This window comes from Scatophagus argus, chromosome 13 (genome assembly GCF_020382885.2).
Source record: "Scatophagus argus isolate fScaArg1 chromosome 13, fScaArg1.pri, whole genome shotgun sequence".
Taxonomy (NCBI): Eukaryota; Metazoa; Chordata; class Actinopteri; family Scatophagidae; genus Scatophagus; species Scatophagus argus.
Window position 1 is genome coordinate 5,946,946 of NC_058505.1, and position 21,508 is coordinate 5,968,453.

General features: G+C 41.0%; 1 protein-coding gene across 2 annotated transcripts in view; it reads left to right on the top strand.

Annotated features, from left to right (window-relative positions):
• LOC124069824 (netrin-G1-like) overlaps positions 1–21,508 on the top strand; it is a 59,947-nt gene that overhangs the window by 21,184 nt on the left and 17,255 nt on the right. For both annotated transcript variants that reach the window (XM_046409289.1, XM_046409288.1), the window contains exon 3: positions 8,637–9,280. In XM_046409289.1, coding sequence (XP_046265245.1) covers positions 8,637–9,280 — 644 coding nt within the window. The remainder of the gene's footprint in view (positions 1–8,636; positions 9,281–21,508) is intronic.

A 21,508-nucleotide genomic window follows, 5' to 3' on the forward strand; every position in this document is an offset into this window, starting at 1 on the left:
AGGTGTGATAAAGGGGGTTTGGGCCAGCGACAGGTCTGCAGGTGTCATGTGGCAGGCTGGGAGGTGTAAGGCCGAGCCGGATGATGGGCTGATTAATCCAGCAACACCTCAGGTCCGGTGGGAGAGACAGAGCCACAGCCATCGAGGCTCTGTAACAAGGAAGTTACTGAGGGTGAAGCACATAGCAGGCAAGCACATACAGCTCGCATACTCATCAGTGTTATACTACTACAGTTTACCCCAAATGTTAAGGTAGGTGAAGTCTCAGGTTTAAAGAGAAATTTTCATTTATTACAATTTTTCTAGTTAATAGTTTAAGCATTCTTTGCTATTGCTAACCAAAGTGACTGCTGACACTGAGAAATGCAGTGATCACTGAAGTGAGATAATTAAAGACTGTAGGTTTTCATCAAACCCACAGGTGAGCCAGACTTATTTAGAAAGGAAATAAAGGTGAATGGTAAAATAATTACCCAACCTGTCTAGTGTAAACGCTCACAGTTGACTGACTGATTTCCCAATTTCAGTTTTAACCTGTGAAATAACTTGAGGGCTCAAGGGATTGTTATACGTAAGTGGTTTAGATAAAACAAATATATATGTTTTTCCTTAGACGTTTGAAATGTCTGTTTTTACCCAAAATAAATTTCCCCTAGGACTGTTTGGTAAATGATAGCACTATATTTCTTCTTTTTTTCCTGAAAAGGGTGGATCAGTCAAACAACATCAAGCCAAATTAATTTAGTGAGCACTGACTAAACAAAACTGTCCTGAGAAACAGAGCAGTGAATGCATCTCAGACTTTTAAGCTAAAAATGTCACAAAGGTGAAATAACAAGCTCGCCTTAAGGGAGACAGCTTGAGTAAAAAACTGTGGTGAGTTCAATCTTTGATCTGAGCTTCAAGTCCAGAAATCTGTCAACTAAACTGATAGGTTGGATTGCTTGCACCCATCCTTCAACAGGAGCTGTCACTGGCCAGAGAATTTATCTGCCGAGCCACATCTTGTGTCAAACGCCACTTCAACAGGTTGAGCTTTGTCAGTCTCCTATGCCATATGTCACTCATTTAAACATCTGCCTCACATCATCTTATCCCTGTGTGTGTGTGCGTGTGTGTGTGTGTGTTCATTAGTCTGTTTCGTGTTGGCTTGGATGTATGATGTTTGTATTTGTACAACTCTGAATGTTTTCTGTGGGCGAGAAGACATCAGTTTTAGCACATTTTATTGATATAATTGATTGTTATTCTGTGCTGTCTTGTTTGCTCTGTCACGGTTTGTTGAGTCCTTTAATAGAAACCTCAATAAACTATTGAACACAACCGTGAAATTGCATCTAAACATTCAGTGAGCCTTCACGACAGTCTGAAGACCCGATCGCTTTAAATTCCAGCGAATAGCATTTGGATTCCCATTCCCAACTCAAGTTGAGTCTCCCTCTTGTCCCCGTTCTCTTGTTCTCCTACTGTGTGACACCCTGATATTGGATTGACCTTATAGGCTTCAGAGATCGCGACATCATTAGCTGCGACCAGCCGCAGACTTGCCGTTCAGCCTCCTGCATTAAGCCACTGCCCCAGGACAGATCATATAGCACTGATAGCAACCAGCTGGGCTCAGTTACACAGCAGTCATAGTGGCATGGAGATGTCAGCAATACCAATAAGAGAGGCCATTAGAAGCACTTGCAGTGCTGTATGTAATGTCAATAGGTGTGGAATTAGGAACACCATCTGACTGCTTTGACATAAGCTGATGGGGATCCTTTAAAGATCCAGTAAGTGGGATTTAGAGGGATCTTATGGCAGAAATGGAATATAATATTCATAACCATGTATCCATTAGTGTGTAATTACATGGACCTAAGAATCATTGTGTTTTTGTTAGCTTAAAATATGCCTTCCATATCTACATAGCACTATTTTTTCACAGAATGGCAAAGGCAAGTGATGAATATTTAATAAGCGCGAAATGTGAGCGTGTTCATCGGAACATAGCAGACAAACATGCTTGATGTCAAAAAATTCTAGAGTAATGATTTTGTCTAAAATGTAAGCGTGGTGATTAGATTCAAGATTCAAGATTCAAGATTCAAGAGTCTTTATTGTCATTATGCAAGCATAACGAAATTTTGTGCAGATTCTCAGCTTCAAAACACACTTATAAATAGGAAAATAAAAAATTGCACACCTTAGAAGAAAATATAAAAATATAAAATACAAAGTACAAAATGCAGAATACAGAGTGAGGTAGATAAAACAAAGTGCACTAGTGCCAGACTATGTGTATGAGTGTTTCACTGTAGGGGGGTTATTGCTTTAACAGCTCTGGGGAAGAAGCTGTCCCTGAGTCTGTTGGTGCTGGTTTTAATGTTCCTGTACCGCTTTCCTGATGGAAGCGGTACAAACAGTTTGTTGCCCGGGTGGGTGGGGTCTGTGGCAATGCGTCTTGCCTTCTTCTGGACTCGGGCAGTGTAAACTGAGTCCAGATCTGGTAGACTGCAGCCCACAATCCCCTGTGCTGTCCTCACCACCCGGGCTAAATCTTTCCTGTCCTGTGCTGTGCAACTGCCATACCACACAGTCACACTGAGACACAGGATGCTTTCGATCGTGGCTCTGTAAAAGTTCACGAGCAGCTGAGTAGACAGTCCAGTCCGTTTCAACTTCCTGAGAAAGAAAAGCCGCTGTTGGGCCTTTTTCACCAGGTGTGAGGTGTTCACTGACCAGGAGAGGTCAGAGGAGATGTGGATGCCCAGGAACTTGATGCTGTCTACCCGCTCAACCGCCTCCCCAAGTATACAGACGGGAGCGTGATCAGTTTTCCTGGATCTCCTGTAGTCTACTATGACCTCCTTGGTTTTGCTGATGTTCAGGATGAGGTTGTTCCTGGAACACCACTGTGTCAAGTTCTGGACCTCATCTCTGTAGTGGGTCTCATCATTGTTAGATATGAGACCCACCACAGTGGTGTCGTCCGCGAACTTGACGACCATGTTTGTGGGGTGGATAGCAGAGCAGTCGTGTGTGTACAGTGTGAATAAGGCAGGGCTGAGTACACAACCCTGCGGCGTGCCAGTGTTGAGGATCAGTGGGGCTGATGTAGACTCCCCTATCCTCACCACCTGGGGCCTGTTGGTGAGGAAGTCCCTGATCCAGGAGCAGAGTGAGTCTGACAAACCCAGGTTGTGGAGTTTCAGGGCCAACATGTCCGGGGGGACAGTGTTAAAAGCCGAGCTGAAGTCCACAAATAGCATCCTGACGTAGGTGTTAGGATGCTCCAGGTGAGTCAGTGCCGTGTGAAGTGCTGTCGAGACGGCATCCTCCGTAGAACGGTTCTCCCTGTAGGCGAACTGCAGACTGTCCAGGCCAACGGGGATGGCGTCCTTGATGTATCTCAGGAGGATCCTCTCGAAGCACTTCATAATAACCGGGGTCAGAGCGACAGGTCGGTAGTCGTTGAGACAGGTGATGGTTGATTTCTTTGGAACAGGCACAATGATGGAGGACTTCAGACACACCGGGACCATGGACAGCTGTATGGACAGGTTGAAGATGTCCAGGAAGACTCCTGCCAGTTGGTCAGCGCATGACTTCAGTGTGCGCCCTGACACCTTATCTGGACCTGCAGCCTTGTTGGTGTTGATCCTCCTCAGAGCGGAGGTCACTTGGTGCAGCTGCAGGACGAGAGGCTGCTGCTGCACCTCTGGCTGAGGAAGGTGTGCAGTTCTTCTGCTGCTCGGAGAGTCGAAGCGTGCAAAGAAGCTGTTTAAGGTGTCAGGTAGGGTCGGGTCATGGCTGACCTGCTGGTCATTCCGCTTGTAGTCCGTGATGGTCCTGATGCCTTTCCACATGTTACGTGGATCGTTGTCATTGAAGTGCTCCTCAATGCGCTGCTTGTGCCTGTGTTTAGCCAGCTGGATGCCCTTTTTCAGTTCTTTCCGGGCCCTGCTGTAAGCCAGCCTGTCTCCTGACCTATAGGCTGCATCCCGGGCTTTTAGCAGGGGCCACACTGTGCCGTCCACCCATGGTTTTTGATTAGGAAAAACCGTGATTGTCTTTGTGGGTAGGACAGCATCAGTACAGAAGTGAACATAGGACAACACAGCTGACGTGTACTCGTCCAGGTCAGCGTCTGCTTTGAACACTCCCCAGTCTGTGTGCTCAAAGCAGTCCTGTAGGGCTGAGGAAGCCTCCTCAGTCCACACCTGGATGGTTCTGGTGGTGGGTTTGGTCCTGCAAATCAGAGGTCTGTAGGCAGGGATCAGCTCCACAGAGATGTGATCTGACATGCCCAAGTGAGGAGCTGCTACAGCCTTGTATGCCCCTGGAATGTTACAGTATACCTGATCCAGTATATTGCAGTCTCTGGTCGGAAAGGTGATGGATTTGTGGAATTTGGGGAGAACAGCCTTTAATTCTACATGGTTAAAGTCCCCAGCCACGATCACAGCCGCCTCTGGATTAGCGTCCATTTGGCTGCTAATCAGGCAGTATAGCTCCTCTAGCGCTAGCTTAGCGTTACCCCTCGGTGGAATGTAGGTCGCTATGATCATGACCGAGCTGAGTTCTCTAACCAGTTTAAACGGTCTGCACTTCACTGCTAGATATTCCAAGTCGGGGGAGCAAAAAGTTCCTATTATGTTCGTTGCTGTACACCACGAGTTGTGAATGTACAGCGCCAAACCTCTGCCTTTGGTCTTGCCTGAAGCTGCAGTCCTGTCGGCACGGAACAGCGAGCGCCCCGCTAGCTCCACCGCTGCATCGGGGAAGGCTGACTGCTTCGTTGTCAGAGTAGTAGTGTCAGCTATAGCAAATTTAAACTTTCCTTATGTGGCTGTGAAAGGCTTTGACATCAAGAAAGTTTGTTTGGTATGAGATGATGGACATTTTGCACAAGGTAAAAATATTCATGACCTGCCTTAACTGTCCTGGTAAAAACCACACATGTTGCACTACCACTTTTCTACAATAGTCCAGAATGGAGGAATGTGACACTATCATAACCTTTAACATCAATAATTCATGCAAAATTCAACTTTCAAGGCAGCAGTTCTTTTACAAAAGACAGGTCATATGTTTTAGCCGGTCGATATCTCATTTTGATACAAAACTCTTGTTTCTTTCTGATTCTCTGCTGACTATTTCCCTCCCCCACAGCCATGATCACAGGTAAAGGATCAAGCTGAGAGGGCTTATTGTTTTCCAATAGCTGCCCCCTGGCATAGCACTGAAGCCCTGGGTCTTAAATGACCACAGAAGGTATTGATCTTCATAATGCACTGTTTTTGTTGTTGAATAACCACCACAGGAAATCCGATGAAAGGTCCTGACCTTTCTCTAAGTCTTTATCACTTCACCATCGCTGGGCTGTGTGAAACCATTCCACTATGGAAGGGATTACTGGGAGATATGTGCCCTTTGGAGCAAATACTATACATGTGAATATTAGAATAGAAATATGCCTTTGCATTATTGAGTGTTATTAATGACGGAAGACTATTTTATGTAAGGTTGTCCCCAGTGAGCTGCCATATGTGAACTGGCTCCTTGGTTAAAATGATCACCTCCCTAAAGGCCTGAAATCAAGGCATGCGGCAAGAGAATGATTATGGATTGGATTTATGGCTGCTTTCTACTGGTCTCTGAATACTTCTTCTGCTGGTGTGATGAAGCAAATTTCCCTCTCTTTAAAGCTTCTATTTACTCTGCTTCTCACTGTTGAGCGAGGAAATTGTTTTTCTCATTAGCCACGGACGCTGCAGTCTGAGTTCTTTATATCGTGGGTGAATAAGGCTCCCATTTTGGAAGACGCAAAGGCAGTCTCTCTCAGACCTATCCGTGACAACAAATGAAAGAAATACAAGTGAAAATTCATGATCTTGAACGTCAACAGGGAAATCAGTATCTCTCTCACACTGCCTGTGTCTCTCTTCCTCCCTCGCTCCCACGTACGGTCAAGGTCCGCGATCTGAGCAGACCTCCAAGGCTGTTCATGCACAAGTAGGGAATATAACGAGCCTCAGCACATGTCATTGGCAAACAGTTGACACTAAAACAATTTACTGTCCCCTTGGTCAAACTCAGGCAGCCATCGTCCTCCCTGTAACCCCTTACCTCTCTCTTACAGAGACCTCTCTTTCTCGGTGTGTGTGTGTGTTTCTCTTTTCAGGCTACATTGTGGCTTTTCAAGCTTCATGTTGGCTCTGTGTTTGTGTGTGGGTGTGCATGGGCGTGAGAGGAGAATACTTTTAGCATCTGAGATCTTCCTTTAAAAAAAAAAACACATTGCAAAAAGGTCCGCGCTGACAATCTTTCCCTGCCTCCCACTTGCTCTTTTTCTCTCACTCTCTGTCTTAGCAGCGTAACCCTTATTACCCTCCTAATTGGATCATGCAATGCTCTTTTGAGTCAGCCGTGCAGGCCTAGTGACCCACAATCCCTCAGTCTTGTTCCTCATGGTATACTTATCGCCTCTAGCTGACAAGCAGGTCACTGATAGGATATCACAGTCCCACAGGAAATAAAATGGACTGAGAAGATCTCTATCTAAATACAGGCAAGTCATACATAGATTTCCCTGTGAAGAAGATAAAGACTCAAATAAAGTTTTTCTTTGGATGAGAGGATTTTAGAGTTCTTGCTCTCAAAGACAAAATGGAGAAATTGGTCTTTACGAATAAAATATAATGGTGCCTGCTTATCAGTATTCCTGCCAGTGATCTTCACTCCTCAAAGTGTCAGTCTGTGTTCAATGCACTACAATACCAGAGAGATAAGCGAGTAATGTTGCAGATAGCACTGTTCTCACCTTTAGATAATTTTGCGTGTAGAGTGTCGGATGATTGCTGATTATCGAACCGCTTTACAGTTGATCTGAATCTCATCTGCACTTAACCTCATTGTTCCTGGAGCAGAGGTGAGAGGAATGTCAATTGGAGTGTGTCTTGTGCTCTCTGGCTCTGTTTCAGCTCTCTTTCTCTCTGTCTATCTCTTTTGCCATTCACTCGCACACACACACACACACACACAAGGAAACATACTGCATGTGCACACCGAGGTAAACACATTCAGAGCTCGCTATCTCTCTCACAAGCAAACACATCAAGAGCTCCTCTTTCTCCCCACGAACACGCTCACATAAACATCCAGACTCAGTGAACGTCTGTGGTACAGAGCAGACACAGACCCATGAAAAATGCATGTCCCTTCGCGTGTTTCATAAGAAACACTCATCGGGATTCCATCCCCATCTCAGCTGAAAACCCACACAGGAATATCAATTACACTGGCAATTTGGGTGGCAGTGTAGGCAGGAATGGCGCTGAACGAGAATATGGGATCCACAATGTCATCTTAATGAGAGGGTCACTGTCTCCCGCAGCTCTAGGGCCAACATTGCCTCCGCAGATTATAAAATACACGTCAGCCTAAATGTGATAGAAATGCTATTGAATACGGTGGTGGAATCATGATAGGGTGGCAAGCCAACAAGGTATTGGAAAAGCAAATAACCTTTCGAGGCAAAGTGGACCTGGGAGATGCTTTAGGGTTTATAATGATAAGGGTGGGAGCGAGCTGCTCTGTAACTAGAAAGTGTGCTAGGATTCCACTTTTCCTCTGAATAATTTATTCAAAATTAAATATAGCAATGCTGCCTTTTTTGACATTTCAATTGCTGCGCTTCACGTCCTCAAACTACAGAGGTTAGCTCAGCCTTACTTTTTTTTTGTCTATTTGTCCATTTTATTGAACAAAATGGGCATGTTAAAATTTGAAATATTTGCAGCCTGGTTCTTCATTTTGTATTTCTTCACCACCATTCTGATCAATTCTGATCAAACTTTTATCAGTTAGCTTGCTGCAGAGCTCCTCTGCTAGCAGGGAGGATTGATACAATCCAAAAGTAGCGTACAAGCCTCACTCAGCCTAACACAAAAAGGTAAATCCTGCCCTAAACCGCTCATTAGCAAATTGTGGAAAAATAATTTCATGACCTTCCTCTCAGGCATAAATACTATAGCTGTTTTTTCATGTGTTTTACTTTGTATTCTTCATCTGCCTTTATGCAATTCTTGATTCGCTACAGATTCTGTCAGGATTTCTCTTATATACTGTGTTTTATAGTGTACGCCCTACATACTTGAATGTCCAAGGTATACTATGCAGTATAGACTCATGCAAAAATAATCCCTCATAGTCATCCCTTCTGAGCCAACAGAAGTGTGAGGCAAACTCTACATCTGCAGAGACCCTGCCCTCTGCCTATATTTTCTTATTACTTTGCTGTTTTCTGGAAATTTCTGGGTGTCAACACTGCTGCAGAAAGACAGTTGAAAACCGACTCTGTTTTATTCTATTCATTGAGACTCAACAATCAACAAATGCAATGTAATGTTATGAAGATATGTTGTACTAGTACTGATGCATTACCTCATGTTAGTGTGCGCAAATTTAACCCCAAATTTAAACTGCTTAAGTTTTAATCTAGGGCAGTGCACTTTGACAGTACTTCATATTTCATAGCAACTCACTCAAGTTGGCAGTTAATTACTTGCAAATTAGTTACACAATACACATTTTTATAACCTGATTGAAATGTTCATTGACGTGTGTATCTCTTTGTTTTGTATTAGGAGAATCCCTATATGTGCAACAATGAATGTGACGCTGCTACTGAGGAGCTGGCACATCCTCCAGAACTGATGTTCGACTTTGAGGGTCGCAACCCCACAACTTTTTGGCAATCCACCTCATGGAAGAAATACCCAAAGCCCCTTCAGGTTAACATCACACTGTCATGGAACAAAACCATTGAGCTGACCGACGACATCATTCTGACCTTTGAGTCAGGCCGACCAGAGCAGATGGTCCTGGAAAAGTCACTTGACTACGGTCGGACCTGGACCCCGTACCAGTTCTATGCCACCGACTGCCTGGACGCTTTCACCATGGAGCCCAAAACAGTGAACGACCTCACCCAACGCACTCTGCTGGATATCATCTGCACTGAGGACTACTCCCGAGGCTACGTGTGGAAGAATGACAAGACGGTGCGTTTTGAGATAAAGGACCGCTTTGCCCTCTTTGCTGGGCCTCGGCTGCACAACATGGCCTCGCTGTATGGCCAGCTGGATACCACCAAGAACCTGAGGGACTTCTTCACCATCACTGATCTGAGGATTAGGCTGCTGAAGCCAGCCACCGGAGCCACCATGGTCGATGAGAATAACCTGTCCAGATACTTCTATGCCATCTCTGACGTCAAGGTGCAGGGCAGGTAAGACCCATTTATATTCCTTACTGGATTTGGTTTGAATCAGATCAAACCATTGCTTAAGTGTTGCTGAATGCACTTTCTGTTCGTAGATTGTAAATTACTGAAGTGAATACAAACATACTGCTGGTTTCAAATTCACAACCTATTTAAATAAGTTTTCTGGCAAACAAAAGATATGGATTTCAGATCCTTCATCATAAAACATTTACAGGGCCAATTTTACGATATTTAAAATCATGAATGGTTTACGTCCATCTTCACCACCTTTGTTGGTATAATACTGTGCGTTTATACAGCTTACAGCCACCAACAGTGTTCAGTGGAACAATGTGAAACCTTGTGTCAGAAACAGTACTGATGTAACTCTGCAAATTAAAACTGTCCAGGGGAATTTATTTTTCAAACAGAAGGAGTCAGATGTATAAATTATGCATACTTACAACAAACAAGATTTCCCACGTATAAATTTGTATTTATAAAAGGAGGAACGTGCAGTGGGAATATGCACACAGACCTCACACATTCTTCAGATGAGGCGTACATATGGTTTTCAAGCGATAGCTGCAGGTGAAATGATGATATCGAAATGAAATATAAGGTGAGAGATGTAAATTTCTAGCACAGGTAGCCAACCATGTGCTATTGTGAGCCAACAGTTTGCAGGTTTTCACTCCAAGCAAAAGATACCACACACTAATTAGCACTACTTCAAGTAGAGAGGAAGAACTCATCAGTCTGACACCTGCTGAGGTGATCTGTTGGAATGAAAGCCTGTGTACTGTGGCTGGTAAACATCAACCTATTTTTTGTTCTGTGAAAAATACTTTGTTAATATTTTCTAAATTCAAGTCTGAAGTATTTTCTGAAAAGGTTGTCTTTTCCTGGAATTGCTGATCATAAGCAGTTGAATGCTCAAAATGTAAAGACAAGAAGCTTCAGTGCCCCCTTCCATTTCAAGTCGAGCCCGAGCCTGCCCAAAAGTGCAGCTCAAAAGCTTGAGCAGATAACAGTCTCCTAAATTACTTATTATAACCCTAACCTGACAAGGACAGAGGGCAGAAATTGCATCCTGTGAGCCATGGCAAAGTGAAGAGTTTTAATACATGTCGCTCTTAATTTTTTATTGCCGACATACATCAAGATTATGTAGGCATCTCCCCATAATGTATTATCACCATTATTGTGTCAGGTAGTGCATAAAGTTGAACTTACATTGGTTAAATGTTTTTGCTTTAAACCAACAGCATGTCGGTTTAGCGAATAACTTACTTACTTTTTATTGCAGTGACCTCTGAATAAGAATATTTTGCATCAATACAAGTTTCTTATTGTAACTGATCAACCTTTCCATAGTGTATTACATATACTCATCTCCATAATCAATTCCTACATCTACTATCACAATTCATACTGGTTTCCTGAATTGCAAGCTGTACAGATATAATACATAAACAATATGGGAACATGTTATCATTTTATTGTCCGATAAAAAATAACTACATAGCAGAGTCTGAATTAAACAAAGAGTCAAAGATAGATGTGCACATACACATGTTCAGGTATATTGCCATTATCTGTAGAAACAGGCAGGTGAACTACTGGAGAGTGAAGGAGAACGAAGACAAAGGCAATTTCATTTTTATTGCTCAATATATGATGATTTAAGGGCTGCTCTTTTAGTTAAATGTCCTTAATTTCTGATGAGTTCTTCTGCATGAATAATTATAAGGAACTTGAAAGTATTTTAGGAAGGGAACCTGTTATGTGGCTAATTATTTGTATAGCCTTTGACTGTAAAAAGTTCTTTGTATTGTAATGTCAGAAGCAAATAAACAAATAATTAATTAAAAGCATGATGTATTACTTTAGGTTTATTAAAGCTGCATAAAGTGATTTTGGGCCACTTGGGGGCAGCAAAACACCTCAGGGGTATATTATTAGTTTAATACTTCTCCCCATTATGTTCATTCAACTTGTTGCTAATTCATAATTTGTTACTGAACAGGTAGCATGCTACAAGTTTCTCAGATTTTATCATTGGAATTGAGGATGTTGATAGCATGCGTTAGCAGGCCAGAAAACCAAGACAAAATAATCCAAAATTGCATAAAACAGTTTGAATTTAGATGCTCCTCCATCTGTCCACTTAAGCTAAAACTTAATGGCTCACTAATTTTCCAATTTGAAAACCTACATTTTTGACAACATTTTCTGTGTGTATGTCATTAACACAGCCTGAAATGCTGGAGTGTATAATATTTTCATTAATGAGTCATCAGAATACCTCTGTGATCCATCCATTCCATTCAGAGAATGGAAACATTGTCGTTTCATGACACATGGAAATGGCCCACATGATGGTCATAAAGCCTCTACAGCTGCTCTCCAAATGAGACCTGTGTTGCTTGCTGCAGTTGGTTTATATGAGGATAACTAGGTTGGTAATGACCCATTAGATGGGCCCTGGGTGAATTGAAACAGTTAGTCCCTAATTAGAATTCAGTCGACTTCAATGGCAGATTAGAACCATTAGCACGCTGACTAATTGGTAGGAGACTAATCTTGTAATTAAGAGCATTTGTAGATGATTAAATGGTAATCATCAGAGACGTATCAGGGAAACTTGGAGGCATTCAGAATTGCCAGGCCGTGGTTCCAAATTTAGCCTTGTCCTGTTTAATTATGAGTATATTTATGATTTAATCCACAAGGTTTCATTTTTGAGCAGGCTACATATTTTCCTTTAAATAACACACATTTTGCGAGATCTGTAACATTTTTCAGTCATCTACGACTGTTGGTTATAAATCAGTGACGGAACATGATCTGTCATAACTGGTAAAAAAAATGTGACAACACTTCATGATGTTTGACGTCTTTGATTATGGCATAGCAACTTTTCCATAATGGTGGCATGTGATATTCGCAATTTACCCCTAGAGAGATATACACGTTCTGCAGTCAGACACACTCTTCCAACATTTGCACTCGTACTGTAAACATGAATTGATGAGCTCTAAATTGCAAGGCCTGCTACCCAGCACAGAAAAGCATCTCCCACAGATATCTTATTTTGCCATTCATTACAAAGAGTAGCAAAAGGTTGGTTGGGGGGGAAATAAGCTATTTTGCCCAATTTTCCATCCTGCCCCTGGGCATCAAATTCAATTTTCCACCAAAAGTTTGCAGTGAGAAAGAAAAGAAAATAAACATAGGGTTTCTGTCCAGAGGTGGATCAGTAACTCACTTGAAAGAGGGTGATGGAGGTGGGTGGGGAGAGACTGATTAGAGTTCCCACCAGCCTCAGCAGCCTTCTGGCTATAACCAAATGTGAAAGTCTTATCACAGAATGACCATCCTGTCCGAGAATTCCCAGAATACTCCGCAAACGCTGATAAACTTCCAGTCATACACAGGTTGCAGTGTCAGGTAACCTGCGGATATGTTCATAAATGACGGAGCTCTGAATGGATGGACACTGGCCTGCTACAGAGACGTGAAATTACACAATATCCTTACAATGATCTGTGAACGGTTTCAGCCTCATTTTACACTTCAATTTTAGAAATTACTTGCAGAGGCAGAAAGAAAATATAAAAGTTAGTTACAAATGAATAAGTGATCTAATTTGGAGAAAATATAGAAAGCAGAAAAATCTATCATAAAACAAATTAACTCCCTTTCAGAAACAAAAAAAGAAAAAGAAGACTAGGCAGCTAGTTTTCAATTTTAAACACTTCCACATACAACAGAGTTGCAAGGAAGAAAAAGTTCTGCAATATAAAACATCAGCAGGAGAAGATATACAATTTTGTACAACAGTATAAGGAATTATGCTCATACTGGGTGATTCTGCATCTCATGATTCATGTTCAGTACCAGTGAATGAAGTAGGGAGTCCTTTATGTCAGGTGGAAAGTAAGTGTGTGGATGTCAGGGTGGCAAATATGATATTAATACAGGCCTGAGTACAGACCTGCAAGTAATTTTTTAGTCACTGCAATCACAGTCTTTTCTTAACTTCCACCAAATGTATTAGTTGCCTGTATGAGTTTAGAAGGATAAGTTTAATTTATACCTCTGTGTTAAGGTGCTGTACTTGCATAAGCTTTATGTATAGGGTCCAGAGGCTACATCACGGACACTGCAGAAATAGGTTATTGCCATAGTAGTATCAGTATTTCCCTATTCTCACCACAGTGTAGATGCCACACACAGATATTTTCGAAAGCAAGAATTTTTAGAACACACTGTCATTAAATCTAATTTAGAGCTTTGCATCAATATCTTACATAAACCAGATTGCCAAGGTGTGTTAAGACATTCTACATTTTTTCATAAAGGTCTGGAAAGTGAAGCAACCCCCCCCCCCCCCCAAAAAAAAACAAAACAAAACAAAACAATGCTAATAGTAATAATAATAAGAAGAATTTGATTAATTAATTAATTAATTATAAAAGAGCTTTTCTTGATGTCATGACCATTTTACATAATAATAATAAATCAGCACAAAATTACAAATGTGTTTAATTAAATAAAATGATATTATTATCATGGTTCACTTGTGTGCATACAAATCTTTAATGAACATAACTCGATATCTGCAGGCTCTTAGAAGTCAATGTGAGAAAAAAAATCCCAACCTTACTGTAAGCGCCTCAGGCAGGTTGAAACAAAGCAGACACACCAATAAAAGTAAACGACATTTCATTCAGAAACAGATCCTGGGAAGCTTCAGATACCACACATGTGAGCATAAAAGAACCAAAGTAGATATCTCTTTAATAATCTAGGAATTGTTACAATGCACAAGTTTATGAATCAGGTTTTACAAGGCTCAGAGTCACATTGCACTGAAATTGCTGAGACCAATCCTCCTGTACAGTGTATGTGTGCATCTTGTATGATGGCTAAAAGAAGATATAAAGTATAATGGTAGAGAGGGAATTATTTTTCCACCTCTTCTGATTAGAGTCAGAGTGTGTGACGAGGCTAGCCATGCTATTGATTTCTAAAGTTATTCCACATCAACGGAAAACAAAAACCTTGAACCGTGCAGGCTGTCCCACCTTTCACGTCTCCCTCTCCATCGTTCCTCACTTATTGATCAGATGTCTGCTCGTTAATTAAGACATGACCGCTGCTGGCTGGCTGCGCGGTCAGAGCTGCACATCTACAGGACTGCAGCAGGGCCTGGGAATGTGAAGCAGCTAATCCATAAGTGCTAATGTGCTATTTCTATCATCCCCCATGTCATTCTCTATTTTCCCCAACCTTTTCTCCTCTCTGCTTTAATTTTTTCTGACCTCGCTGTTCCTTTCTCTTTTTCTTTTTTTTCCTGGTATATAAAAAAAACTTTTCAACAGGACTTCAGGTCCGAGATATCAATAAAACATAGACATGCAATACAAGAAGACTGAGAAGGTATTAAGGAACGATCCATAGAGGGTTTAAAAGTTTACTTAACTTAATAGGTATGAAGCATCAGAGATGGTGTGCAGCTTGCAGAGAAACAAGTAGATTTTTCTCACAATATGCGATTTTTTATACTAGCATGTCTCAAAACTGAACAAGCTGCTTTGTAAGACAGGAAGAATATTTAGCATTAATTTGACTGCAGGCTTGTAGAAATTAAACAGGGGGGTGTTTTATTCCCGACTGGCTTTCTATGCCGACAAATGTTAAACAAAAGCAAATTTCAAAGACAAAGCAGCATTTTTTATCCTGAACGTTCCCTCTGAGGTATATATTAGAGTTATTCAAAGGCAATTTGGGTACAAAAGAATAATGGTTTTAGATAAGATATGAACCATTTTACTGTTATTATATGCTCCCCAATGTTCCCCTCGAGCCATAGACAAACTGTATCTTCCTCTCCCGGTGGGAATCCTGAACTCATAAAAGTACCGTATCACATACTTCAAATGTATCTTGCACTTAAAAAGAGTCTAAATTTGTAACTTCTCCACATAACGGGCATCGCAGCCCACTGAACCACGTACAGAAGATCTGAACCCCGAGGATATCTACTGTGTGTGCTTTCCAATAGTCGCATATAGAAATTTATTACTGACATTTGAATAATCTTATATGTTGAACTCTCTTTGTGTGTCACTCTCTCCCTCTGAAGCTTGCAGGTTCATAAGGCAGGACGGAGTATATCAGGAGGAATTAAATCAGCATTGTGTGGTTTGATGCTGTTTATTCTTTAGTCCTGCTTGCGAAAAATATTTCATCACCTTTGACTGTTGCAATGAAGACTTAGCAAAATTACACGTCATTTTTCAGATAAAGATGTGGCCATGTTTGAAAAAGTGAGACGTAGTCATTCCAGCAGCCATAACTTTGTTTTATACAATGTTATTGTATCACTCTGATCCACTGTTATCACCCTTCTCAATTACTATTCACTACCCACATCAGACCTGTAACCCCCCTTTATGAGTCCTGAGTGCAGACCACTTTTGTTCAGCTAATGTAATCTTACTACACAATGGTAACTGGTGCAAATACAATAGAAAGTTTCTATGTTTCAGTAGGTTGTTTCTCTTTATAAATGGTGAGATGTAACGAGACGGTGTTGCAACCACTACAAAGACTGCCGAGCATCCGCAGTTCCACAGTGTGTAAACAGCTTTGTAGCTGGGTTTTTAACCTAGCCCGTGTTTTATATATTTTTCCCTCCTTCAGCATTGTCACAAGCAAACATTTTTGAACCCAAACTCACCTTCATCTCTGAGCAATGTCTGTTTGTGTCCCTTTTGGGACATTTCCTGCCTCAGACGGATGGCTTCTCTTTTCATGTCTGCTGACTGTGTGACAGCCTGCTGTTTACACGATCAGTCATTGCCAAAGTTCAGTTGATGATTCACTATTTAAATTTTATATCATGCCCAAACAGCAGTATAAGTTTCAAGCTTTCAGTTTTGAACAATGTTTTTTTTTGTTTGTTTTTTTACCAACCCATATAAGCGATGGAAAGATACTGCGTCTTGCCTTGTTGAGTTGCTTCAGACTGCAACTCAAACTAAACAATTTATATGTATATATAAATAGCTAACAAACAAGGCATTATCATTAAGGACTAAACGTGCAGTTCATGGGAATGTCGAGGTAGTGGCAGTACAACAGATGGTGATTTTTAAGGCTGCAAAATCTACAAAATCTTTCTTAAATGAAAACTCAATCTTTATTACAAAGGATTAAATAGCTTTTAGACTATCATCTAGTGAGATAAGATTAACAGAAAATGTAATTGCACGGTAAAACAAATAAGCAAAATCTGAAAGAAACATGCTAATACAAATAATGCAAACATTTGCAAACTTTAGGTAGCGTTTTAAGAAATTCTTCATGAACTAAGAATGTGTAAGTGTGGCTACAAGTAAGTATGGCCCGACGAATAACAGCAAAGATCCAACAGAATTGTTTAGTGACGATGGTATCTTGCATTGTTCATTATTTAGCAGTTGAAAATGTGATGAGTTGTGAAGAGATCAGTTTACATGGCTGAAAGCCAAAGTAAACGCTGAGTCAAGCCAATCAAACACAGTATAAAGTCTTTTTTTAGTACTGCAATGAAATCTTTTCTGTCACCCCTATAAATGGCTACATTGCAGTCTTGCCCTTCACGTAACCACATGAACCAGCCAACACAAACTGCACGCAGCACACACACATATGTACACACAAACTCACTGGCTCTTATCCAGTCTCTCACATGCAGCACACACACACACACACGCCAATCCTCCAAGCCTGTGCCCTGTGAACCATGACAGCTGTAGCCAGCTTGATTGACAGAGTTTGAAAGTCAGGTTCAAGTGCAAGTTCACACGACCCCCAGCGTTACTTTGCTACCACCGTAAGGTTCTCATCGGCTCTGCCAACGCCTGCTCACTTATCTTCCAACCAGATGCCTGTCACATGCTGCGATGTTTTCTGCCAGTCATCTTCCAGTCTCCAGCGTTTAATTAGTGCTCATTAAGGCCCAGGCTTCCTTTGTAAATAATATATGGAGAGAAAGTACATCAACATAAGCTGTCTCTGGAGGGACGGCAGCCATGAATAGTGAAAGCATCAACATGTGCTTTTTGTGCTACACCGAAGTCCCTTAAATGCATGGAGTCAGTCTCTAAAATGTTGAGGAACAACAACCTCAAAACCTAGTGTAACTGCTATGTACAGGATCTAAACTTTGTGAACAAAAGCAGTAAGAGTGCAGGGAAAAAGATGTGAAAGCTTGCATCCATCTGATGACAGATGTTTTCATTTGGAGCCAGTAAACCATTAACAAGACCTCACTGCTGACATGTTGGCATCCGCCGTCTCTAGTTGTGTCCAGTTCAGCATCCCAAGCTCTTTAGTGTTCCTTTTAATGATCAGATGTGTGTTGTGGATTCAAACAGATCATGAAAGAACATCACTTGTCAGCAACTTGCATGTGTGAAAAGATGGAAATGTTCCTGAATGTCACTGTATATCTGAAGGGTGAAAATCATTAGCAGTGCCTGAAGGGTTGTCCCACTAATTTACTATGTGTGAAGGAGGCTGTACTGTATGATCAAATTTTACTAGTATTGGAACAGACAAGGTTGTTGTGGCTTCAGCAGGGTATACAGTTCACATATGTGTATAAGTTTATTAGCGCATGTCTTTGCTTGAAAAATGCAGTAGCAAAGCATGTTTTTTTCTCATTATACTAAAGTATCACTGCTTTCCTGAAAACATATTTTTCATCTGTGCTTTCATCCTTCATACTGTAGTAAGTAAGTGCATGCAGTAAGCAACACTTGCATACTTCTGTGTTCACACAGACAGAGAGAGAGCAGACAGAGCATGCAGCCGGTCTCTGATTTCCATATTAATATGTCTTTCCCATTGCCTATTTCTTCACGGCTTCCTCCTTGTCTCAGCGGCTTACATCACATGAATGAGACGGCCCTCCACCATGAGGGCTGTGGTGGGATGAGGAGGGGTAGACATTACCATACTGTATGTCTACATCAATGCGCAACTTCAATAATAGGTGCTGTCATTGAAACAAATCACAGTCTCTCAGTGGCAGTGGCCCAAGCCACACAAATTCAAATTTCATTTCGCTTCAGCAGAAAATTGAAGCAGGGGGAATTAACTTGTGATCCATTCCTAATATTTCTCCAACAATTTGGGGATCCCTGGCGGGGTTACTTTATATTTCAATGGAGGACGCAAACAATTTGCTTGAGATGTATTACATTACACCCTGAAGAATGACAAAATTGGCCACAGCACAGAGCGACGAAAACAAGCCTAATCGGACTCTTCAATTTCACGGTGACACAGCCTGGTGTAATGAGGTGACTGTGAGACTCCCCTCGTCTCCTTGTGAAAAAGTTCAGTGCCATTCAAGATGTAAAAGGAAGAAGTCAATGTACAGAAACGCTAGCACACTCATGATAGCCGGATTTGCCTTGTTCCTGCTCAAATTACTTTTGCATACGAAGGAGACATTTGTCTTTTGTTTCCCTTCAACTGTGTGTTATGGAGTTTGCTAAAGGCAGTCTGGATCTAATCTCTTTAGCCTTTGCCTCGTGTTCATTTATGGAACTGGATAGAAACTGTACTTAGTTCATTACTATGAACTAAAATCCAAATCAAATAAGGTTGTAACCTTTTGTTATCTTTACACATTAAATATAATATCTCCATATGTTTTTTTCAGATTTCAGACATTGTGCCACTCATATTATTTATTTAAAAATATAAATGACTGATTTAAGTTAGGCCAAACAGATAAAAAGAAAACCTAGAATACGTTTTCCCACATCAAAGTATCCATCTTATTGTATGGCACCTTTCAACAGAAAGATCACAGGATTTTAGAAATAATAAGGTCCTAAGTTTGATTCCCCCAAAAACATTTCATTTATTCACTTCCCAACATTAAGATCTAAATACTGTTTCAAAGCCATATCCACAGTAGAATTCTTAGTGAGAAAGATGGATCTAAAAGCAACAAAAAACACATTAAGACGATGTTTTTGAAAAGTGAAATAAAAAAATTAAGGTAAAATAATAAGCTAAACTAAAACTGAGTAAACGGGATAATAGCAATTACAGCACTGTGACAGTGCAGTACCATACGCAGAGCAAATAGCCCTAATTTAACAAAAGGCAGTGGTAAACAAAGGTTTCAAGCCTAATTACCCAGAAAATCTGAGAGATCTGGATGACTCATAACAGCAGATCAGAAATGTGTTTTATCCCTAAACAAGTCAATGCCTTATAAATCAATTGCAGCATTTTAAAATGAATTGATTAGCACACAGGATGTCAGTGCAAGTACCTATCTTATCAGCATTTTAGAAAGACACCAATTGCACTGGCAGGGCACTGGCAAGTTTTTCTAAATCCTGCTGAGACATTGTAAATCCTTCACTTCATGATGATTTTTAAGGCAATGATATGCTGATTCAGTATTACAGTTTGAGTCTGAACCCATGACTTCAACAAGATTTCTTATCCTTGAAAAGTAATTGCCACCTTCTTCTTCTTTGTTTTAGTAGGAGGGAATTTTGCCATACCAGAGTCTGTCACTTATTTGGGAACAACATAGGAATGAACTAATTTTAATGTCATTTGTCCAATAAGAAAATGGAGAAATGCAAAAATATGTTGTAACATAAAATAATGTTTGAAAAATCGGTTTCTGTGAAGGACAGGGCTTTAAGAAACACAACTAGTTAACCCAGTAGAAACAGCACCAACATCATCCTTTCAAATGAAATCCTCCTATTGTGTTCCCCGTTCAGCTCACATGTATGGCATCTTTCTTCTAATGTAAAAGACATCAAACAGCCTCTCTTTCCCTGTAAGGTGTTGGCCAGGTCTGCTTTGTCCAGGTAACACATTGACATTCATCTAAAACTTTAAGCAAGGCCAAAGTTTCACTCTACAGCCTTGATCTCTCCATATCTGTCAGAGCTATCACTGGTCAGGATATGTGAGTCTCTCCTAGTGTCTTGTCAAGGAAAGTTTCAAGAATCCTCAGTATGTATTTATACAGCATGGAGGTGCATTACAGGTTCTGACCATGAGCAACTTGTGTGAAGGAACAGGTGAAATATAGAGCTGAGGGATGCTGGTTTGCTCAGTCAGTCTTATCAGTCAGAGTGCCAGTCATGGGTAAAATCTCTAAAGAATAAAGAAAGAAAAGAGACTTCCCATTCTAAAAAACTTTATAGGCATTTTAGAATATTCTCTCAGTAATTTTGCATTAACATTTGCAGGTTTTAGGACGGGTCTGAGGAGACATTGCCTTCTTTCAGAAAACATTTCATAGGGGCAGGTTGCAACCACCCTTTGTTCATAGGTAGATAATATGCAATTTATTTTCCTTATCTTCATAGGAGTGAGGAATAATACAGAGACAGACATTTTAGCCCCCAGCCCTTCATCATTTTATAACCTGAGTGCGTGAGCATCAGGACTTATACCCTACCACAGGAGCAAACAATCAGTTAGGTCAATGTCATTATTGTCTCCTCAAAGAGGAAGAGAGCCCAAGTTGAACCAAACGCTGCATTCACACTGCTGAACAGCATAAATCACGGTCTGATCTTTTCAACTCTGATTTGGGTCACGTTCATGTCTGAGCCTAAATCGAATTGTGATTCCTGTTGATGTGACGGCTGTGTGAATGGTCATTTACGTGATTTTCCTTCCCACTGAGCATGCTCACATCACCATCACAGCATTATGCATCACCTGTCAGCAGTGATGGACAAAGCCAAATGTGGAGAATCACAGCAATGGTGCCTGAGAGATAAGAGGTTGCAAAGGTAATAGATATATGGTAAGATGTTTCAATCAAAACCCTTTTTACTTTTCTTTTTTGCTATCTTAGACATCATCCTGAAAAGCTGACAGACTGTCACCAGGTTGCTGTTGCCACGGCAAACAATTCAAGAAATGAACGCTTGCACCATTTTATTAGTTCTAATGATGGACTGTCATGCCAGTGCTATTTTCTGTTGTTTAGCAGCATGCCTGTGGTAAATGTGGGGTCGTGGTACAGATCTGTACACATCTTATTAAGATGAATGTGAACAGTCAGATTTGAGAAAGACACATACACTACTGTCTGTCAGTATCAGCAATTAAAGCTAATGTGAGATTTATAGTAGCAAGGCAGCCATGAAGGAAACTGCAAAAAAATGGACTGAATCTCACTGAATCGCACTTGAA